We start from the raw sequence: 25,029 nt of genomic DNA on the forward strand, positions 1-25,029 counted from the left end.
AAATCCAACTTGGCCAATTACCACCTCATCAGTCTACTCTCGATCATCAGTAAAGTAATGGAAGGAGTCATCAACAGTGCTATCTAGCAACACTTGCTTAGCAATAACCTGCTCACTGACACCCAGTTTGGGTCCGCCTGGACCACTCATCTCCTGACCTCATTACAGCCTTGGTTCAAACATGGACAAAAGGTCTGAACTCCCGAGGTGAGGTGAGAATCACTATTCTTGACATCAAGGCCACATTTGACCAAGTGTGGCATCAAGGAGCCCTAACAAAACTGGAGTCAATGGGAATCAGGGGGAAAACGCTCCACTGGTTGGAATCATACCTTTCACAAAGGAAGATGATTGTGGTTGTTGGAGGTCAGTCATCTCAGCTCCAGGATATCCCTGCAGGAGTTCCTTAGGGTAGTGTCCTAGGCCCAACCCTCTTCAGCAGCCTCATCAATGACCTTCCTTCCATCATAAGGTCAGAAGCAGGGATGTTCGCTGATGATTGCACAATGTTCAGCACCATTTGCGACTCCTCAGATACTGAAGCAGTCCATGTCCAAATGCAGCAAGACATGGACAATAACCAGGCTTGGGCTGACAAGTGGCAAGTAACATTCGCAGCACACAAGTGCCAGGCAATGACCATCTCCAGGAAGAGAGAATCTAACCATCACTCCTTGACATTCAATGGCAATACCGTAACTGAAACCCCACTATTAACATCCGGGGCATTACCATTGACCAGAAACTGAACTGGACTAGCCATATAAATACTGTGGCTACAAGAGCAGGTTGGAGGCTAGGAATCCTACGGCAAGTAACTCACCTCCTGTCTCCCCAAATTCTGTCCACCATCTACAAGGCACAAGTCAGGAGTGTGATGGAGTGATCCCCACTTGCCTGGATGAATGCAGCTCCCACAACACTCAAGAAGCTTGACACCATCCAGGACAAAGCAGCTTGCTTGATAGGCACACTTCCACAAACATTCACTCCCTCCACCACAGACGCACAGCAGCAGCAGTGTGTACCATCTACAAGATGCGCTGCAGGAACTCACCAAGGCTCCTCAGATAGCACTTCCCAAACCCATGACCTCTAGCATATAACGACAAGGACAGCAGATGGACGCGAACACTGCCACCTGGAAGTTCCCCTCCAAGTCACTCACCATCCTGACTTGGAAATGTATCGCCATTCCTTCACTGTCGCTGGGTCAAAATCCTGGAACTCCCTTCCTAACAGCACAGTGGGTGCACCTACACCACATGAACTGCAGTGGTTCAAGAAGGAAGCTTATCAGCACCTTTTCAAGGGCAATTCAGAATGAGCAACAAATGCTGGCCCATTCCTGTGAATGAATTTTTAAAAATCAGCAGCAGGAAATATTATAGACTTACACCTTGTGTACCTGGAGACTGTTACATCTAAAATGCCTCCCAACCTGATTCCTATTTCAAGCCCACTTGTATAGAAACTTGATCTCCAAGTAAGAAGAAACTGCAAGTGACTAACTTGGTGACCTGCTGGACATGTTGAGAGGCTTCAATGCGATTTAAACAAGGTGACCGAGTTGGCAAATACATGGCAGATGCAGTGTACCGGACACAAGTGTGAAGTTATCCACTTTGGTAGGAAAAACAGAATGGCAGAGCATTTTTTAAATTGTGATAGATTGAGAAATGTTGATGTACAAAGAGACCTGGATGTCCTTATACACCAATCGCTGAAAACAAGCATGCAGGTGCAGCAGGCAGCTAAGAAGGCAAATGGTATGTTGGCCTTCATTGCAAGAGGACTTGAGTACAGGAGCAAGGATGTTCTACTGCAGCTGTACAGAGCCTTGGTGAAACTACACCTGGAGTATTGTGTGCAGTTTTGGTCTTCTTATCTAAGAAAATGTATACTTGTCATAGAGGGAGTGTAGCGAAGGTTTGCTGGGATGGCAGCATTGTCGTATGAGAAGAGATTGGGCCGACTAGACCTGTATTCATTAGAGTTTAGAAGAATGAGGGGGGACCTCATTGAGACATATAAAATTCTGACAGGGCTGGACAGACTGGAAGTAGGGATGATGCTTCCTGTTGCTGGGGGGATCTAGAACAAGGGTTCTAGAACGGCAGAGCTGGCTCAAAGGGCCAAATGACCTACTCCTGCCTCTGTTTTTCTATATTTCTATGGTTCTATGTTTCTACATCCATCTCTTTGGGGGAATCCCACAATAATCCTTAATAATAACAACAGTTAATTAAACCTCCTAAACTATCCTTTCGGAGTGAAAAAACTGCCTGCCTGCCTGGCCTATAAGGACTAAGTTTCCTACGACAAGCTAAACACATGAACTACAAACTATTATTTTGTTTACAACTTAGAAAAGTGCACTATTCTCTTGAACTGTATCTTTTTTGTGTGTCTGTTTGCATGGGTGATGTAGCATTTAGAACTTTCGGGGTAAATGCATGAATAAATAACCTCTTTATTTAAACCCTCGAAAGATTGCTATTATTTAAATTGACCACACCGTCCGGGGGCTAAGAAATAGCCAAAATTCCTTTCCAAAACCACACTGATTACTGACAGTAAGGGAAAGGGTACCAGGGTTTTGGTTCCCCCCTGGCCCTGTCTGTAATGATATTTTCATTTTGACTAATATAAAAAGCATCTTTCAACCACACAGATGCATGAGCTCCTTGTACTCCTAAGACTTTTGACATTTAAAACACTAAGCCATCATCCCATCCTCATGGCGACCACGTGGGACAGGGAGGCAACACATATGTCAGCTCCATGAGGGTCAGCACTGGAGGGCACTGATGGATGTAATCCTCTCTTAACCAGTGAGATTCTGTCAAGAAGAATTTCAGGACCCTAATTTTTCTTCGATCGACAGTTGCTTTTGCTGCTGCATCCATGCATTTCAGATATTTATGCTTATACACGTAATTATGAACTTGAGATGAAACTGTAATTGTGGCACAAACAGTTAACAGAGCTGTCAACACTGGGCAGATCTTAGGTGTGAGATTTTCTGTTGCGAGGCATATGTTTGAGGTGCTGCTTTGCGCCAAAAACATAAACATGGTTAAAGACGACATTCTGCATCTGTCACATGAGCCGCAGGGGACTTTAATGTACTTTTCCTTTCTTTTATCCTCTTTTCCATGTCTATATTTTCTCTTTCTCTCCTCTTTCTGTATATCACCTTCTCTCTTCATAGCTTTCCTAGAATTGCAAGGGGTTTGTGACCTTCAAGTAGGAGTATAGGAGCTTCCTTTTCTCTCACAAGCTAGCCTCTTATTCCAATTAGAGTTTTGTGTTTTATCAGAATGTAGGGTAGAGTTTTATTTTGGACCTTGTAAAATGGGCTGGACCCTCAGGGCATCATTTCAGATACTTGAAGCTTTTATAGGACTTGTTAGCAGTCCTGAAGAGGAATTCTTGGATGATTTTGAAGTCAACCAGGTCACACGCCCCTCCTTCCTACCAGTATTGACTGTTGCAAGGCTTTTGCTGTAGGTTTGTGACAGCACTGTTAAAATTATGACAATTCCATGGTATATTTGGTCTAAAAGCTTATCAAAACCAGTTGTTTGAAATAAATTTAAGCTCACCTGTAAAAGCTAGTTGCTTAATACAGTTTAGTCTGAAATTTAATTTTGATTTCTGCTTTTAATTCTTATATTGCTTTTGGAATCACTGCTGTTTTATTTTTGTTTGCTTTCCCTACTCCCTTTAAAATTTCCATCACTCACCAGGCACTGCTGTCTATTGATGAGCTCAGAGTTGGCCGATGTTCAGTTCAGTTTGGACAAAACCCATCGCTGAGCACCATGGGCCAGATAGATGTGAAGAGGAAGGATGGTAGAAATTCTTGTACAAGTCATGGTTCTTAAGTTAATGTAAAATAAATGAAGGTGTAAAAAGAAATTGGACTGAAGGCAGCATTTGTGCTGCTTGTTTCTTTGAAGTTTGAAAGTAGGAGCGCGCCACCTGCTGCCTTTCATACCATCTGCAGCTTCTCTCATCACTTAGGCAATGACAAGGGAACAATCCCTACATGTAGCAGATCACAGTCTCCAGGTGGGAAGATTGAAGGTTATGATCTCCTGCTTCTTAATCCTTAATACATACAGGAGAGTTAGTATGCTTAAAAATGAGTAGTTCCGTAAGTTGTGTGGCTGAATGTCACTTAAATCTGCCTACATCAGTGAGCAGCAAGTGTCCTCCATTTCAGAGCTGGGAGGAGGAATTAACAACACATATATTGAATTGTGGAATATATTGGCTGATCAGTTAGCTGAATTCATGGAAATTGTGGCCAATCTACCTCCTACGCTGTGCCATATTTTAATTCAAAGAGAAGGTATGGGGTGGCAAATGATTTTTATCTGATGGAATAAAAGATGAAAATAATCAAAAATGGGGTAATTAAAATAGTGCTTTTTTGTCCCGTTGCCCATTTGTAAGGTTTGTTACTCTTTGACCTATGATTTATTCTACAGTCAGATGGATTGGGTGATCAAACTTAAGGTGGCAAATAGTCTTGTTTCTTGATCAGTGTAGTAAGAGACATGCTTGAGAAGCGTGGGGAGGAAACCTGGCAGTCAGCTTTCCTTTCATGCCCCTGAGTAACCAGCTGAGAGTGTTAAAATGCTCTGTAGGAGAAGCAATGGTGTGAATGTGAGTCAATACCAGTGCCTCATTTTTAGCTGAGCATTGGAACCATTATCCAGTCTCAGCTTTAAAATGAAAGTTGGTGCCATTTGATTTGTGAAACTTTTTGCCACAAAGCAGCTCCATGAAACAAGAGGCTTAATTCCCAATCCTATTCTCCCATTGTCAGTTAACCCTCACTATCTACTGTTGGAAGTAGATTTTCTGCTGAATGAAAATCTATTCTGCAGAAAGTCACAGAAAGCTGAAAGATTTTCCCTTGTTGCAGAATAACTATTAATATAGGTACTGGAATTGCACTTGGGTGATTCTTTTCTCCAAAAATGAATGCTGTGATAGGATACTATTGTTTTATATGATGAGACTAACACATTGGTAGCTGATCGTTACGCTATCACTTTGAGGTAACTAGTTATGTCATACAAAATATTGTCCATGACAAATTGAATGGAATAGATATGGGGGCAGGGTGGGGAGGAAGTGAATTTAGTCTACAAAAATGTAAGGAATATATTAGTGAGGAAATTTGGATAGAAGGCATTTCCATTGCTTGTTCATCTTCAGAACCCTTATCCCAAGTTTGCATGTGCTTTTTGAATGTCTCACCATCAGCCACTGAGTCTCATTTGCATAGGTCAAGGTGAGAGCCAATGGCACTGTAGCTGGGAGCTTTCCTGGATTTGCACTGCTAATCCATTCTGGTTAAACTCAACTGAGATAAATGAGATGATATTGCACAATAACCTTATCAAGGTAGAAGCAAGGAATTTGTGAGGTTTGTGGGGTTGAAAAGTCTAGAAAGTTTGTAGATTGATTTCTGCAGCTTGGAGCCAGTTTTTGAATCATTTCCATTAGCACAGTTTCTATCAATGCCTGGACTTGATTCCGATTGTCTCTCCGAGGGTCTGTCCATTGGAAGATTTTCAGACTGACTTTCCACTTGCATTCTAAGCGTCCCAGAGACAGTAAAACCTTTCTCCATGGGCATATCGCTACACACCATCAACATGGAAAAGGAGCAAGAGCAGCACAGATACAGGTTAGAGAAAAGTTGAGTCAGGCACCATTCAAGGATGATTCAGACCACACATCTTACCTTCTATTCCCCAAAGAATATGCAGACACTATAGGCCATGTGAAGACCATTCTAAAGAGCTCTCCATAAGAAACATGCACTTCTCCAAAAACACAATAGGACAATTCTGTAACTTGATGAATGAAGATTAGAAGCCTCATTCATCTGTCTGCATTGCTTTCCATATGGCTATGACAGCTATGCCCTCAATTTTTATGGAGCAGGTTAATTTAAAGCAGTCATTTTCACCAGGGAAGGTGGTGGCATAGTGGTAATCCAAAGACCCATGGTAATACCCTGGAGATCTGGGTTCAAATCCCACCATGGCAGATGGTGGAATAAATCTTTGCTGAGAGTTATTAAATATTTCCTTAGAATTCTGCTACTGCATCTCTGCTGTCCTACCTTTTAACCTAGTTTCCCAGTTCACTTTAGCTAGCTCTGCCTTCATATCCTGATAGCTATCTTTATTCAGGTCTCACACGTCTCCCCTTCAAACTGAACATGATATTCTATCATGCTATGATCGCTGTCCCCTAGGGGCTTCTTTACTATGAGATTATTGATTAATCCTGTCTCATTGCTCATTACCAAGACCATAATCTGCTCCCTGGTTGGCTCTAGGATGTACCGCTCTAAGAAATTGTCCCATATACACTCTATGAACTCATGCTCCAGGCTTCCTTTGCCAATCTGATTCACCCAAAGATTAAAGTCACCCATGATTATTGTCATACCTTTCCTATATGCCCCATTTATTTCTTGCTGTATATCCTGTCCTGTGTAACTACTGTTAGGGGCCTAAAAACTACTCCCACAAGTGACCTCTTACATTTACTGTTCCTTATCTCTACCCAAACTGATTCTACATCTTGCTTTGTCGAGCCAAGGTCATCCCTCACTACTGTACTAATGACATCCTTAATTAACAGAGCTATCCCACCACATTTTCCTAGCTTCCTAATCTTTTCAAAATGTCAAATACCATTCAATATTCAGGTCCCAGCTTTAGTCACCCTGCAACCATGGCTATCAGGTCATACATATTTATTTCTATTTGTGCTAACAATTCATCCATTTTGCTATGATTGCTTCGTACATTCAGATACAGAGCCATTAACTCTTTCTTTTTACCACATTTGCACTCTCTGGCCTTATCTGTTGGTGCACTCATAAGCTTCTACTCTCTGTCCCTTCCTGCCACACTCTGGTCATCTTTATCCAAATCGCTACTCCGGTCTATTATCTCATTGTTTCCTTTTGATTTACTACATCTTCTCTTGCCTGATCCCTTCTCCACCCATCCACTATTTATTTTAAAGCCCTCTCTACCACCTTATTTATACAACTTTCCAAAACACTAGCATGATTCAGGTGAAGACCATCCCAACAGTATAGCTCCCACTTTCCCCAGTACTGGTGCCAGTGCCCCATGAATCAAAACTGATTTCTCCCACACCAATCTTTGAGCCAGAGATGGGGACTTCAATGGGTGGCTAATGGCCATGTACACAAAATTGCTTGGTACATTGACAGGCCTGCCAGACAGCCTCTTGTCACTGTGAAGAAGCATGAACAAGTTCCAATGTGATGGAGGGCTTTGTGCCGAGCTTGGAGCTCTTCCTTTCCAGTGTGGAAGTGGTAGGAGCCCTATGAGAGCACTTGCAGACCCAACCATAATGCAGCATCCAATGGCTGATGTCTCAGCTTCCTTTTCAACTCAAGCAGAAGCCACACAATACCTGGGTTCTGTAGTAGAAGATCATGAGATCCATGCTAGTTGCAATGCAAGCTCAGCTTGGCACCATGCAGGCTCAGACTGTTGTCATTATATCTGCAGACACCAGCCCCCTAAGGCTTTCACAACAGCCCAGCAATCTGTCCTGCAACAGAATACTTGGATTGTTGAGGCCCCGTCCAAGGAAAAGTGTCAGTGGCTCTGTGGAGCACAAATTTGTTGTCCTCTCTCAGAATGATAGCATTCACGCTCCCGCTACTGCCTCTTTGCCAGTGTCCTTGCTGTTGCCTCTCAGCCAACCATGTTGCCCAGACCAAGGTGCTGCAGTCCAAAGCTGGGACAGAGCTTTGGTCGAGGCCCAGAGCTGCACGAGGTTGTCCGGCAGGGCCTTCTGTGGTCTCACCCACTCAAAGTTGGCAGCCTCCTACCAGCCATGCTGCAGCTACTGAGGTAGTACTGTGTAGGAGCACTAAGCCTGGCAAATTGGCTGCACTGATAGATGGTGAACTGCACAAAGACATTTAGGGATGTGTAATAAATGCTTGCCATTGACATCCACATCCTGTGAGTAAATTAAAAAAATTGTCTCCCAGTAACTGCAAACCACTCCCACCCCAGGATTCTACTAATGACCTCTCTGAGTGTCTGAACTGTCCCCCAGGATTGGTGAGCTGTCACTGGGGCCCACAGCTTTGTGGTAATGAGGCTCATGGGCCAATTTGCTGTGGTCCTGCCACTGGTCTCATTGGGCAAATGGTCTCCCATTTAAGAAAGAGATGGGATGAATTTCTTCTCTCAGAGGGTTTTTAGTCTTTATAATTCTCTACCCCAGAGAGTAGAGGCTGTGTTATTGAATATATTCAATGGCCTACTCCTGCTCCTGTTCCTTATATTCTTATGGCACTTGCAGCTATACCTTGAACATGCTTCACTTCGAATATAATTCAATCTTTCAGCCATTCTGAGTTACTGGCTTCCTGAAGGTACTCAAATCTAGATTGCTACCAATCCAGGAGAACAGTCTCCGACTGCTTCCATGCTCAAGGTCTTGTCGTAGCTCAACAACCTTTCAAAAAATCCATAGTGCATCATGAGCTACTTGAATGACACAAAGTACATATCCAAGGAAGAAGCTGAACATAAGGAAAACACAAGCTTTGCACTGCTTATTATAGATGATGCTGGAGTTAAGCCTAAGAAGATAAGAATAGAAAAGCAGATATTATTTAAATGAAGAGAAAAATTCAGAATGCTGTAGCACAGAGGGATCTGAGTGTCTTTGTACATGAGTCTCAAAAAGTTAGCATGCAGGTACAACAAGTAATAAGGAAGACAAATTGAATGGTAGCCTTTATTGCAAAGGGAATGGCATATAAAAGTAGAGAAGCCTTGCTACAATTGTACAGACCACATCTAGAAAACTGCATACAGTTTTGGCCTCCTTATTTGAGGAAGGATATACTTGCATTGGAGACAGTTAAGAGAAGGTTCACGAGGTTGATTCCTGGGCAGAAGGAGTTGTCTTATGATGAAAGGTTGAGCAAGTTGGGCATATATTCATTGGAATTTAGAAGAATGAGAGGTGATCTTTTTGAAACATATGAGATTCTGAGGGAGCTTGACGGGGTAGATGCTGAGAGGGTGTTTCTCCTTGTGGGGGATTCTAGAACTAAGGGGCAGTTTAAAATAAGAGGTTTCTCATTTAAGATGGAGATGAGGAGAAATCCCTTCTCTTGAGGGCCATTAATCTTTGGAATTCTCTTCCCCAGAGAGCAGTGGAGGCTGGGTCATTGATTATACTCAAGGCTGAGTTAAACAGATTTATGATCTATAGGCATTGAGGTTTATGGGGGGAAGCAGGAAAGTGGAGCTAAGGCCACAATCAGATAAGCCATAATCTTATTGAATGGCAGAGCTGGCTCAAGAGTCCTACTTCTAATGACTCACATTTCTAATGTTCTTATGTACTTATCCAAGTGATCGTTGTTTTTAAGTGAGCATTTGATAGAGATAACAGGTTATACAAAAATAGCAGATATCAAGATTGAGTGCTGCCTTGTCCAAACCAAGTGTACACATGATTCAGAAAGGAAATATTCCATATGGAAAGATAAACATCTCACCTACATATGTATTCAATTTTCATTGAGTTTTGACACCTATCCTTGCAACAAACTGAACATTCTTGCTGAGGAATTCAACAATCATGTCAAATATGATTTCTGAATTTTCTTGTTTATCTAGATGGTTTTGTTTGAAATTGATATGAGCAGGATGAGGTATAGTGAATTGCTTTGAACACTGGTGATTTTGATTTCAAAAGGATTTTGAGCTATCTCTGTTTCTTGTCCTCTTGGTGCAAAATTACATTCACAAATGCAGAATTACTAGGCACTAAATTACAACTGAAGGGATTTTGAACTGTTGTCCTGTTCAAACCCAAGCTGAATTTCTGATGCCATGTCTTCACCATTACAAACCCCCTAAGTCTACCTTTGTAACATTTCCCACCCATCTGCAGCTGAATCCAACATCTAGATCTTTGTTGCTTCCAGACTGGAATAGTCAAATGCTCTCCTAGCTGATCTCCTGTTCATCGCCCAAACCTCTGCTGCCATTATCCTATTCCACACTAATTCCGGCCCCTCCTCCCACTTATCCATATCCTCACTGACTTACATTTGCTCCTGATCTCCCAATTAAAAATGTTCATCCTGTTGTTTAATTACTTTCATGGCTTTACCCCTGACAAAGGAACTTCCAAATATAAATGATGCTTGAGATTTTGAAGTATATTAATACTCGAGGAGGTCTTGTGCAAGTTTTGTTTTAAGTTTTAAGGTCTAGTTTTAAGGTTCTAATCAATGAAGATACAAGATTGGCCTTGGAAATCATGGAGGTAGGTTCTGAGATAGGCCTGTTTGGGCTTCTGTCAAAGTTCAAGGGGAGATACATTAATTACCATGGCAGTAGCAAAGGTTCCATGTGGTGCAGCCATCTGTCATGTTACAGAAAGTCCATTGTTGGCAGTTGGATCTGAAGTGGAGCGAGTACCTGCCCTTCCTTAGAGAAGATACAAGTACATTATAGCCCCTTTATAAGGGCAGGAGGGAATGCACTGAATTAAAAAAAAACTTACATTCAGGTTCATCTTTAAAGGTTACCATCCTTGCCTGGACTCCCAGTGGGGCTCACTTACATCATGGTGCCCTACTGAACTTGGTCTCATCAGGCATACTAGCTGCTCATTCTGCCTCACCAACTGAGAAACCAGGGACAAGAGAACTCTGCTGACCAAAATCATTACCCCAGCCTTGCCCCTCTTTCATTGGCCTTATAAAGGGTGGCTAAATGCTCTGACCCTTACAAGGCTGAGTGGGAATTCCACTGCGAGTCCAGAACCCATCTGAGTTCAAATTCTGACCTCTCCAGATTGCTTCCATCAAATGTGCAAGGCCCTTATGCTACCTATAAATGTCAGCTTGGCTCAGTGGTCACACTCTTGCCTCTGAGTTAGAAGGTTGTGGATTCAATCCCTCCTTTAGGACTCCAGTACATAATCTAATCTGATCTTCTAGTGCCCAACTAAGGGAATGTCACATCCCTGGTGGTGCTGTCTTTTAGGTGAGATGCTCAGATGCAGTTGAAGAAGAAGCTCATGCCTCTATTTAAAGGAAAGCAGTTTGTTCTCTCTTTCATTGTCCTGGCCAACATTCAACTTCAATCTACCACAACAAACACATTGAATTGCATATTTACTTCACTGCTGTTCATTGGATCTTTCTGTGCAAACTTGCTCCACTTGTGCCTATGTAACAACAGTGACTGCATTTCAAAAGTAGTTATTTGACTGTGAAGTGCTTTGAGATATCTTGAGAGTGTGAAAGGTTCTGTAGAAATGCAATGTTTTTTTCTCTTTTGACAACAGTTGTCTGAAATTGTATGAAGTTAATTATTAGCGTTCTTGTTTTAAATATGTCTTTTATCTTAATGCAACACCTTTAGCATCAAAACTTTCACCTGGGTTTCTCTCAATCATCTATCATTACTTCAGTAGAAGATTGGTGAAAGCTGCTGAAAAATGGCATTGCTCTTCTAGCAAAGTTACAGCAGAAGATCAGGAAATTCAACAGAGATTCTGTTTCAAAATTTCTGCTTTTGGTTTTAAATTTTAATAATTATATTCCTTCCTTGTAGGTTTTCCTCTCGCCCATCTTTTTGCCTCAGTATCAGGTATTCCACTTGGACCCCATTCTCCCTCTCATCTCCTGTTTTACCTGACTAGTAGCTCTGCACAGGACTTTACTGCCTCTCCCACTTCCAACCTCTTCGCACAGCTTACACCAGCTGCCCTCCTCCGCTACTTTGTGTGACCCCATAGCACCCCATCAACTCCCGCTCCTTGCATTCTCGAACTCCTCATCAGTTGCCCACTGCCACTCCTGTCAGCCATGGGTTGAGGCTTCCTGGCTTCTTCTCGGCCAGTGTTGCTCTCCAACGAGGTTTGTCAGGCCGTCCGCGATTTACTTTTTAAAATGTTTTTTATATTTCACACTGTGTTCTTGACCACTGCTGTCCTCTAATTCTGCTGGTTACTGCACTGTGGCCAACTTACTATTTCTTTTTTAAATTAACTTCTTCATTTCTGTGAAATGTAGTTTGCTGACCAACTATGTGTCTTCCTATAATGCAGCAAAATGAAGCGTGTTGGATTTAAATCTCTCCCCTTCCTTCCATCCTTTTCTCCTTCTGTATTCCCTTCCTCCGCCACTCCATCGCCTTTCCCCTTCCTTTCTGCCCCTAGAGCCCTCTTCCTGCTTCTCCCCGTTCACCCCTCTGTGAAGTCATAATATTCTAAGTAAGTCTTTTGTCATCAGATTTAAAGCTATGGGGGCAGCATCAAAAATCCTAAGAAGCTTTAAGCTCATTTGCTTCAGTCTGTCTTATGGATGATTTTGCCAAATTTCACAAAGAGCTTATGGTAAAAAAAAGGTAGATTTCACAGTTTGTCAATTTTATCATAGCCAGAAAGTAATTACTCACTTCTAATTATCTCCACGGCCTCCAAGTGTTGGGCTGACCGTATGATGAAACAGTGAATGAAACTAGAACACTGAGTGTGGCATTGTACACTTTGAGTCAGAGGGCACACTGTCTGATGGTGACATAGTGTGATTGTACTTAGGAGTTCATGGCTCAGTGTTAAGGAAAAAACATTTGCAAAGAATTAAGCGGTGAATTCACCACAAAATTATTTGACCAAAATTAAATAAGTGTCAGTCAAAAACCCATGAGCATTCTTGTGCACTTCTAATGTGACTCTGGTGGGAATGTGCGGAAAAGGACAGAAGTTACACTGTAGCCTAGAAATGCATGGTTCTGGCCTTATACCAGGAATTCTGTGATCTTTGAAAGAGGTTGAGTCTCTGCCTGCCCCCTACAAGGTTAGTGGAGAAGGAGGCGGCAGTGATTCCTAACATCCAGAGTTTCTATGTCCCTGACCTCACAAAGACTCCACATATCATTGGTGGTGGGACACCTGGTGAGGCCAGGAATACCAGAATAATTGGCAGTTATGGGGTCCACTTGGGGCTCAAGGTTAGGGTCATGGGCCTAGAAATTGGATCACACCTGGACATTAGTGGCCAATTCTTAGCCAATCGAATTTTCAGGGCATGGCCAGCACAACCAAATAGGAAACAGAAACATTTCAACCATGTTACAAGGTGGGTGAATGGGCACCATTGCATCCTTTCTGGGGAGTCCCAGCATTCCACCATCAATTTTCTGGAGTATTAATGCTGACCCAAATCTGCCCTGAGGTAGGAGGAAGCTGTGAATCGAAGGGCCCTTCGATTCACTGCGTGAACTTTGCAAGGTCTGCTGCATAGGTCCAGGATAGGTATGCCCCAATACTTATGGTAGAAACGCTTCCTTCCAACTCCCCTGGGATTTTCAGCCCTGCAATTTATTACCTATTTGAGAATAATAGATTTGAGCCTTTCAAGAATATTTAGCCAGTTAAAACTTTACAAATATGATCACAATTAATGTAAGCCTTTTTAAAGCATGATGGTTAATGTTCTCATGATTCTTATTGAGGAAAGACTGTAATTATATTAAGTTGTTTAATATTTATAATTAATTCTATTGCAGTTCAAAAACACACTTTAACTATGAAAAAATATTTACCCCCAAAATATGCAATCTTTACGACATATTCCTGTGTAACTTGTGAGGTTCTGCTGTAAGAGCACAAAATACACCAGTTCCCAATTTAATGTAGGAGGTCCAGACTTGTGGGGATAGTCTTCACCTGCCCCAAACAAGGCCATCAGCAGAAAGGGGGAGGGATGGGCAGCTGGGATGTTGAGAGTTCCTACTTTCCAGACACCTAAGAGTTGGGTTAGTGCAAGTATGCCCACTAGGAGGTGCACCCATCCATTGGACAACCTGCGAGTCCAGGCAGGCCACTCTTTAGCAAGCAAGCATATTTCATAAACTTTGGTTCCATTAAAATTCCACAAACTTTGACTGGGCCAACTGCAAAGGTTCTGGACAGGCACATTTTGACACACATCTCTTCACAGATTCTTGAGGCCATTATTTTCCATTCACCTCGTTAAATGTCAATACCTGTATAGGCTGTAACATTGGTTTAATGGGGCAGAAATTTCCTCAGAGCTATTTCTTCTTTGCTGCCGTATCTTTGTTTGAAGTGTTATCCAACAAATTCAGCGGATGCAGGTGAAGTTCCAGTGGAGGAATGGGAGCAGTTGCAAGGAAATGTCTGACCTAATATTTTACTTGTATTTTGGGGTTGATGTTGATATTAATGTGAGCTGTTATGATCTCAGGATTACTTGCATGAGATGAGTCAAATCTCCATTTACAAAGGGCACTGTGTGTGAAGAATGGCTTTAAACACTGATAAAATATATAGGGACTGCTTATGCAACTGGTGCGAATCAGCTCTCATCTTACTCTCCAGCCCTATGCGCTGTCACAAAAAACAACTGGCAGATACCTGAGAGGAGCTAACTGCCTGCTATCTCTGTTGGAGAATGGCATGTGGCTTAGGAGAATCAAACTTCAAAACGCTGTTGAAAGTAACTTTTGGTTTAAGGTGTTTTTACAATATTAAACAGCAGATTTCAGCTGCTCCCAACCAAGTACCAATTTGCGGAGGATAAAAGGTGGAGTGTTGCACACACAGCCTTGCTCCCAAATAGGATCTAAAATCTAATAAAACATTGAATTTCTAATTGTGTGAAGGATTTCTGCCTTTGTTGACACACTCTTATAGATCCTCATAGCCTATCACAAACACAATGGTGCTTTAAACATAGGATCTCATTTAGCAAACATAGGAGCATGGGTAATTCATCCAGCCCCTTGAGCCTAGATTAGATCATGGCTGATCCGTACTTCAACTCATTTTACTCATGTGTGATTCATATTCCTTAGTAACCTAAGCTACAAAAGTCTGCTTATCTCTCCCTTGAAAATTTCAATTTTAGTAGCAAAGTTTGCACAACCAGAGGTATGAAGAAAGAGTTGTCTAAAGTGAGCTGGGAAAATAGACAAAGGGGAAGGTCAGTGGATGAGCAGCGGCAGACGTTTAAGCAGATATTTCATAACGCTCAGCAAAAATTTATCCCAGTCAAAAAGAAGGACTCGATGAGAAGAATGAACCACCCGTGATTGACAAAGATGGTCAAGGAGAGTATCCAATCAAAAACTAAGGCATACAAAGCAGCAAAAACTAGCAGGAGGCCAGAGGATTGGGAATTTTTTCGGGTCCAGCAGTGGATGACTAAAAAACTAATAAAGATGGAGAAAATTGACCATGAAAGTAAATTGGCAAGAAATATAAAAACAAACAGCAAGAGCTTCTATGGGTATATAAAAAGAGAGAGTAGCTAAAGTGAGTGTGGAACCCTTGGAGGATGCGACTGGAGAATTGATAAGGGAAACAGGGAAATGGCAGATAATTTAAACCAATATTTTGCTTTGGTCTTCATGGTGGTGGACATTATAAACATTCCAAAGATATCAGGTAAGCAGGGAGCTAATTGAAGGAAAGATCTTGTAACAGTCTCTATCACGAGGGACAAAGTATTTGACAAACTAATGGGACTAAAGACAGACAAGTCACCAGGACCTGATGGCCTGCATCCAAGGGCTTTAAAGGAAGTGGCTGCAGAGATAGCGGAGGCATTGGTCAAAATATTCCGGAAATCACTGGATTCTGGGAGGGTCCCAGCAGATTGGAAAACCGCTAATGTGACGTCCCTGTTCAAGAAGGGAGGGAGACAAAAAGCAGGAAACTATAAGCCAGTCAGCCTAACATCTGTTGTCCGGAAAATGCTAGAGTCCATTATTAAGGAAGAATTAGCAGGACATTTAGGAAAGCTTAACACAATCAAACAGAATCAACATGGTTTTGTGAAAGGGAAATCATGTTTGACAAATTTGCTAGAGCTCTTTGAGGATATAACAAGCAGAGTTGATAAAGGGGAACTGGTAGATGTAGTGTATTTGGATTTCCAGAAGGCATTCAATAAGGTGCCACATAAAAGGTTATTGCACAAGATAGGAGCTCACGGCATTGGGGATCATGTATTAGCATGGATTGAGGTTTGGGTAACACATAGAAGGCCATAAGACCAGAGCAGAGGGGAGAATTTCTAGCTCGTCGGCAGGCGTGTGCCCGACCTGAATGAGAGTAAAATGATGATTTGATATTTCGGTCGGTGCACCAGAGTTGACAGTGCATCTGTCAACAATTAAAAGCCTATTAAACGATAATTGAAAGAATTTGTTCGCTGCCCGTCCAACCTTCCGGTTAGCGGGAAGGCAAAATGGGCAGGCGGCCTTTGCATTTTTTAGGATTATAAAGAGACATGGACGCCTTTTTGGCTTGACAGCAGCTCACCATGTAAGCTTGATGCTGAAATAGGGCGCATCAAATGCACCCTGCAGGATAATGGCGACCCTGATCAGATCATTTCACGCTGTATATCACGCCGATTCATTAGCAAGCCTAAGGCCATCACTTTCAGCATGGAAAAATATCCAGCCTACCTCAAGTTATCCTGGAAGAACAAGGTATATCAAAAATTTGAGCAACAGGTGAAGCTAGCTGTTTCACGCTGCTATTATGCAGTACCATCACGAGTGGTATTGGCCACTAACAGGATGCTGCTGTCAAGTCAAAAAGGCATTTTGCCTATCGCACAAATCAGTAATGTGGCATATGAATTTCAGTGCCAGTGTGATGCTAGGTATGTAAGCTGTACATCCCAAAGACTGGCAGGTAATATCAAACAGCATATCCCAGCTGCTGTTTGCAATGGGCAGGCTACAGACTGTACCAACCAGCCCGTGCTTGCGAAACTCAAAACATAGTGTCCAACATTAAATGTGATTCTGCGATTAGACAACATTTGCTAAATAATCTTCAATGTGCTAAGAATTACACTGACAACCTATTTAATATTGTCAGTCAGACTCGCAATGTGGCACATTTGCATGTACTGGAAGCTACATGTATTAATACACAGGGCCCTGTTCTTTGCAGACAGTTTTTATTCATTCATGGGATGTGGGCTTCGCTGGCTGGGCCAGCATTTTATTGCCCATCCCTAGTTGCCCTTGGGAAGGGGGTGGTAAGCTGCTTTCTTGAACCACTGCAATCCATGTGGTGTAGGTACACCCACTGTGCTGTTAGGGAGGGTGTTTGAGGAATTTGACCCAGCGACAGTGAAGGAACGGCGATATATTTCCAAGTCAAGATGGTGATTGACTTGGAGGGGAACTTCAAGGTGGTGATGTTCCCATCTATCTGCTGCCATTGTCCTTCTAGATGGTAGTGGTCATGGGTTTGGAAAGTGCCATCTACAGAGCCTTGGTGAGTTCCTGCAGTGCATCTTGTAGATAGTACACACTGCTATTGTGCATTGGTAGTGGAGGGAGTGAATGTTTGTGGAAAGGGTGCCAATCAAGCGAGCTGCTTTGTCCTGGATGGTGTCAAGCTTCTTGAGTGTTGTGGGAGCTGCACTCATCCAGGCATGTGGGGAGTATTCCATCACACTCCTGACTTGTACCTTGTAGATGGTGGACAGAATTTGGGGAGTCAGGAAGTGAGTTACTTGCCACAGGATTCCGAGCCTCTGACCTGCTGTTGTAGCCACGGTGCTTATATGGCTAGTCCAGTTCAGTTTCTGGATGTTGATAGTGGAGGATTCAGTGATGGTAATGCCATTGAAAATAAAGGGGTGATTGTTGGATTCTCTCTTGTTGGAGATGGTCCTTGCCTGACACTTGTGTGGCGCGAATGTTACTTGCCACTTGTCAGCCCAAGCCTGGATATTGTCCAGGTCTTGCTGCTTTTGAACATGGACTGCTTCAGTGTCTGAGAAGTCGCGAATGGTGCTGAACATTGTGCAAACATCAGCGAACATCCCCACTTCTGACCTTATGATGAAAGCAAGGTCATTGATGAAGCAGCTGAACATGGTTGGGCCAAGGACACTACCCTGAGGAACTCCTGCGGTGATGTCTTGGAGCTGAGATGACTGACCTCCAACAACCACAACCATTTTCCTTTGTGCTAGGTATGACTCTAACCAGCGGAGAGTTTTCCCCCTGATTCCCATTGACTCCAGTTTTGCTTGAGCTCCTTGATGCCACACTCTGTCAAATATGGCCTTGGTGTCAAGGACAGTCACTCTCACCTCACCTCGGGAGTTCAGCTCTTTTGTCCATGTTCGAACCAAGGCTGTAATGAGGTCAGGAGCTGAGTGGCCCTGGCGGAACCCAAACTGGGCATCAGTGAGCAGGTTATTGCTAAGCAAGTGCCGCTTGATAGCACTTTTGATGACCCCTTCCATTACTTTACTGATGATGGAGAGTAGACTGATGGGGTGGTAATTGGCAGGGTTGGATTTGCCCTGCTTTTTATGTACAGGATATACCTGGGCAAGTTTTCACATAGCCAGGGAGATGCCAGTGTTGTAGCTGTACTGGAACAGCTTAGCTAGAGGCGCAGCAAGGTCTGGAGCTCAAGTCTTCAGGACTATTGCCGGAATATTGTTGGGGCCCATAGCCTTTGCAGTGTCCAGTGCCTTCAGCCATTTCTTGATATCACGTGGAGTGAATCAAATTGGTTGAAGTCTGGCATCTGTGATGCTGGGACCTCCAGAGGAGGCTGAGGTGGATCATCCACTCAGCATTTCTGGCTGAAGATTATCTTTTGCACTGATGTGCTGGGCTCCTCCATCATTGAGGATGGGGATATTTGTGGAGCCTCCCCCTCCAGTGAGTTGTGTAATTGTCCACCACCATTCACGACTGGATGTGGCAGGGCTGTAGAGCTTAGATCTGATCCGTTGTTGTGGGATCGCTTAGCTCTGTCTATTGCTTGCTGCTTATGCTGTTTGGCATGCAAGTGGTCCTGTGTTATAGTTTTGACAGGTTGACACCACCATTTTAGGTATGCCTAGTGCTGCTCCTGGCATGCCCTCCTGCACTCTTCATTGAACCTGGCTTGATGGTAATGATAGAGTGGAGGATATGTCGGGCTATGATGTTAGAGATTGTGTTCGAGTACAATTCTGCTGCTGCTGATGGCCCGGAGCACCTCATTGTTGCCCAGTCATTGTGCCTGTTTTAGCTAAACAAAATAAGTGACAGCCATTCGCTGACTCATTCCCCAGGGCAATGCATTGACCAATCAGGACAATCAGCTGCCTGGTTTAAATTTCAAACAATGCTTGGCAGTTCACTGTCAGTCACCATCACTGGTGCATTTTCCATGACAAAACCACTTGCCAACCAATCATCACTCTCTTCACATACAGTATAAATTGTTGTTTTCCCCATATATTTGTATTCTTGTGAATTGTCCTGATGAGTGCAAGACAAAAAGCTTAGACATGCCTCTTCCTTCAACAATACTCAAGTTCTGTACTACCAAACAATTATTCATAATAAGCAGGTGGAAAAGTGGGCTAAGGCTGAGTGTGCAACAATGATTGGCAGATTGAAAGGCTGAGGGTTGAAAGCACACCCTGATACAGCAGCCAATGAAATGGTTTGCTTCCACATCAACATCCACTGCCAATATGCCCGATCTTATCTTTATTTGAAAGTGATCCTGAGCCCCATGATACTTGAGCCCTTGATACCACTTTATTCATTAATGTTCAGAATGATGAAATGCAGGGAGAGAAATTCGACTTTCACCCAAAGTAGGCAAGGTTGCTGATGCAACCTCTCTGGTTACCTGTTTAGGCTGTCATACCAAATTAGGATTCAGAATCTATTGTAATGCCATTAGGGAGCTGAGGATGTCAAATATTGGGATACATGTTGCTTGTTTCTTCCACAGTTACTATTTAGCTACTATTGTGAATTAATAACCGAGCAAACTGGAACTCTTTGAATTTTCTTTGTACTACAGAATTATTGCTCAGCTGTCACATACTGTAGCTCAAATAAATTATCACTCCCTGTTTACAAGAGTTCAGTCATTTCATGTATGGTTAAGAGGTATGGGATTCCAAATTCTCACCTAATTTGAAAAATCTGATTGTGTGACATCTCATGATCATAGTTTTGAAATGGTCAAAAATTAAGAATGGATCACATTTTCATTCTTTTTAGTGCTACTGAGTGAACGCTATTACCATGGGCAGAATTTTTCGTTCAGAGTGTGGGCGCATGCCCGACCCGCTTGAGCATGAAATAGTGTGCGATGATGTCGGGCGAGCGTCTTGATATCCTCGCGCACTCACGCGATATTTCGGTTGGCGGGCGCATGCGAGAGTTGGCAGCACGCCTGTTGACAATTAAAAGGCCTATTAAGGCTAGTAACATAGTAATCAATGGTGATTTTTTATTGCCCGTCCAACGTTATGATTGGTGGGTGGGCGAATCAACCAGGCGGCCTTTGCCTTTTTGAGGAAACCTCATCCAAGGGCAAATTGAGATTTCCGATAATTTTAAAAATGATAAAAATGTTTGGACAGAATTTACATCAGCCATATGTTCAGGTGACTGATCCTGAAACGTGGACATTTTTTTTTGGTATTTGAAAATCTTTATTTATGGCTCTTGAATTCTTCAGCTCCCTGAGGCAGCTCTCTGCCTCCAGGGAACTTTCTGTGAGCGCTCCCCGTGACTTTAGCGCTTGGCCTCCTCCCGTGCCCCCACCCCAGCAGCGCTGAGCATTTCAGCGTACCTTTCATGCTGGCTGACCATTAATTGGCCAGCCAGCATGAAATCACGGTCGGGGGCTGATTGTGGGCGGTGGTCCATTTCCTGGCCACTTCCGGTTGCGCTGAACATGCTCCCATGCCGAACTCAAATTCCTGCCCCATGTCTTCAGTTTAGGCTGTTCAGAATGATGTGGAACATTGAGGCACATCCCTTGCTCTTTGAGTCATATTATCGCAGCTGGACTTTCAGAAATTTCCATTATTTATAGTTTTAAGATACACAGCTATTCTTGATCTCATTGGGTAAAAGAAGTACCTCAAATTGTAGCTAAATATAAAGAAACTTCGCAAAAGCTTATAGCTTAAGAAAAAAAAAACATTAATTACAATTTGGATACCCTTTAGGCAGCTATGAGGACTGTGGAACAGAGCATTGTGGTGGTGAGAGCAGTTAAAAATCACAAGACCAGCATGAGAAAACAAAGGAGCACTGAGAAGCCATTGGGCACAGAGGAGGAAGACAAGTCCTCTGGTAAAGGTAATGTAAAACATCCTTACAGCCTTTTTAATAAAGAGAAGGAGGAACGCTTAAAATGCTTGCTTCCCTGTTGTCTCTCCCCTCTGTCTTTTGATGCCCATTTTCATTCTATATATTGGCACTTGGCTTCCCTTTTGTAAGTACTGCATTATAGTGCTTACTTACAAATACAGAGTTTCTATTGTACTTGTTTAGACTGTTGAAATTCCCTTAAAATGCTGGAAAGACGGTTTGAAAGGGGAATATTTATAAGTTGAACTAAACTAAAAATCAAAAGGGAAACAACAGCTTATTTGATACCAGATTGGATAGTTTGGAGCAAAAATAACTCATGATAATGAGTGCATATTCACTGACTAGCATGATCACCATTTTAAATACTGTACTTACAATTTGCAATTACATTCTAGCAGTTAATAATATCAATATGGTTAAACAAGGAATAATTTCCAGTTTGACTTCACTTTGGGCAATTCATATAATGGTCTTTTTAATGGAATTTCATGTGTGAGGTCTTGTGGCACAGTAGGTAGTGTCCCTGCCCCTGAGCCAGAAGCTTTGGCTTTGAGTCCCACTCTAGGATTTGATGGTCATGGAAGGTGTGTTCATAATGTGGCCAAACAGGTTGATAATCAATGTAAATTCTTTCAATAATGTGCCTATGGCAGGTAGTAAGAGTGAGAAAGTATCTTGGTCAGCCATGCTTGATGCAGGGTGGTGTCTCTCAAGCTGTAACTGCTGGCAACGTGTCTCAGGCAAAAACTAGTCATGAAACAGATATAAGCGTCTGCCTCAGGCATGGGAGAGAATGGAGGAAGGAAAAGTTCATGTATTAACCTTTAAGGTGCTTTTACTTAATTCCTCCATGTGCTATTCTTAGACAGGTATTAGCCCTTTTGTTTTGAATGGATTAATCCCTGATTATAAATAGCACACAGAGTAATATAATACTGCTTGAATTAAGCATTCGTAACTGCCTCTTGCTGTTGGAAAATATACCTCATAATTTGAGCAAGATATTTAGTACAGCACAACAGTGATGGACCTTGTTGTAATATATCTTTAAGTGGGTATGTACATAATCTGTATACGTCACCAGACAAGACATGATATCATCTGTCATGTGACACAATAGTTGGAATGTGTTAGTTGACTGAGCAAGATGTAGTACAAAGAGCACAGCAATGTGTATATACTACTGTAATCTTTGAATAAATAACTCACAATATAGTTTACCAGTGTTACTTGTGTGATCGGTGAGTTTGTCTTTGAAGGATAGAAGGAAACACAACAGATCTTAGATCACATCTTGCATCAGAGCATAGGACTGATAATGTAATGCTTGTTGTCCATGGTACAATGGACTGGGGCCATTGAGTATTATGCCTATTAACCACCTATTGTCCATAGCATAGGGGAATGTCGTGCAAAAGTACCTACGCCACTGATAGCTTGCTTGTCAGACATATTCTAAGTTTATCAAAACCTCAAAAAATGTTAATAAAGTCCTTGCCTGACAATGTGACATCTGAACAGCACACTTGATCAGCATCTCCGCTACAGAATATCAGTCATGCAAAGTGATCATGAAATGCTTTGCCCATTCAGCCATGTCATTTCCCTATTTTTTAAAAAGGGCAATCTCCTTAATACTTACAGCAAGTAGTGAAATTTTGATCGATCAATGTCATTGTTTATTTCATGATGTTCTTAAAATTCACTTCTATGCCTATTCATATTTCCTTAAAACTACACATAATCTAACTTCTGTGGATATTAGCAGATTCAACTATATTAAACATAGAGCAGAATCTTCAGTTTGGTGAGCGGGGGGGCGGGGCCTGCTTGCCGATGCGTAAAATGACGCAGAGTGATGTCAGGCCTGCGTCCCGACGTCACCCCGCGTCATTTAGATTTTCAGTTCGAATCGGCTGCGTGCCCGTTGAACTGTCAAAGGCCTATTAAGGCCATTAATAAAGTAATTAACATGATTAATGGACCCGCCCATCCAACCACGGGCGGGATGAGGTTTCATGAGGGCATTAAAATTTTTATAAAATGTTTAAATAAAAGAAATTGACGTGTCCCAGCTCATGTGACAGTGGCATATGAGTGGACATGTCAGTAAATTTTTTCACCTTCTTTACTGAAATTTTCAAGCCAGGGCTGATCTTCCTGAGGCAGCACTTTGCCTCAGGGAGATCTGTGTGCTATTTTCGCACATGCGCGAAAGAGCGCACTCCCAGTTCATGGAATCCCCCCCTGCCCGAACAGGGAGCACATAGTGGTTCCTGGTGGACGTCACACTGGGCGGACCTTAATTGGCCTGCCCATGTAAAATGGCGGCGCACCCCTGACCAGGGGCGCCGAGTGGGAACCCGCCCACTTGCACCTGCTCCCACACATCCCCCCCAACAGGGGGAAAATGTTGCCCATAAATAAAAAGGCAGCTGTTGTGACTTTTAAAATGTATTACAAAATATAAAGACCTGTTCTGAGTCATTCCGACTTGATGGCTTTGCCTTTTTCTGTATACAAACATACATACGATCATTCGAGTTAGGAGCAGGAGTAGGCCACTCGTCCCCTTGAGCCTGCGCCACCATTCAATAAGATCATGGCTGATCTGATTGTAACCTCACCTCCACATTCCCACCTACCCCCGAAAACCTTTCACCCCCTTGCTTATCAAGAATCTATCTAGCTCTGCCTTAAAAATATTCAAAGATCCTGCTTGCACCGCCTTTTGAGGAAGAAAGTTCCAAAGACTCAGGACTCTCTGAAAGAAAAGAATTCTCCTCATTTCTCTCTTAAATGGGCAACCCTTTATTTTAAAACAGAGACCTCTAGATCTAGATTCTCATACAAGAAGAAACATCCTTTCCACATCCACCCTGTCAGGACCCCTCAGGATCTTACATGTTTCAATCAAGTTGCCTCTTACTCTTCTAAACTCTCTAAACACCAGCAGAAACAAGCCTAGCCTGCCCAACCTTTCCTCATAAGACAACACGCCCATTCCAGGTATTGGTTTAGTAAACCTTTTCTGAACTGTTTTCAATATATTTGCATCCTTCCTTAAATAAGGAGTATTTTTGTGCATAGTACTTCAGATGTGATTTCACCAATGCCCTGTATAACTGCCGCATAACCTCTCAACTTTTGTATTCAATTCCTCTGGCAACAACTTTAGCACCCTATTAGTTTTCCTAATTATTTAATATACCTGCATACTAACCTTTTGCGAATCATGCACTAGGACACCTAGATCCCTCGACATCTCAGAGCTCTGCAATCTCTCACCAATTAGATAATATGCTTTTTTTATTCTTTCTGCCAAAATGGACAATTTCACATTTTCCCAAATTACGTTCCAAGTGCCCACCCACTTATCCCTTTGTAGCCTCCTTATGCCTTTTTCATAACTTACTTTCCTACTTATCTTTCCTATTTTATCTTTACAAATTTAGCAACCATATCTCCAATCCCTTCATCCAATTCATTTATCTAAATTGTAAGAAGTTAAGGCCCCAGCACTGATCCCTGTGGCACACCACTTGTTTCTTCTTGCCTTCCAGAAAATGACCCATTTATGCCTACTCTTTTAGCTAGCCAATTTTCTATCTATTCCAATATGCTACCCCCTACACAATGAGCTTTTATATTCTGTAATAACCTTTGATGTGGCACCTTATCAAATGCCTTGTGGAAGTCGAAGTACAGTACTTCCACCAGTTTCCCTTTATCCAAAGCAAATGTTACTTCTTCAAAGAACTCCAATAAA

General features: G+C 42.5%; 1 protein-coding gene across 1 annotated transcript in view; it reads left to right on the forward strand.

Moving 5' to 3' along the window:
* The window catches only part of st18 (ST18 C2H2C-type zinc finger transcription factor), a 412,589-nt gene that overhangs the window by 58,552 nt on the left and 329,008 nt on the right, over positions 1-25,029 (forward strand). The window contains exon 2 of the mRNA XM_078540528.1: positions 21,113-21,245. Within this exon, the coding sequence (XP_078396654.1) occupies positions 21,119-21,245 (127 nt within the window). The 5' untranslated portion in view covers positions 21,113-21,118. The remainder of the gene's footprint in view (positions 1-21,112; positions 21,246-25,029) is intronic.

Source organism: Cetorhinus maximus, chromosome 4 (genome assembly GCF_964194155.1).
Source record: "Cetorhinus maximus chromosome 4, sCetMax3.hap1.1, whole genome shotgun sequence".
Lineage (NCBI taxonomy): Eukaryota > Metazoa > Chordata > Chondrichthyes > Lamniformes > Cetorhinidae > Cetorhinus > Cetorhinus maximus.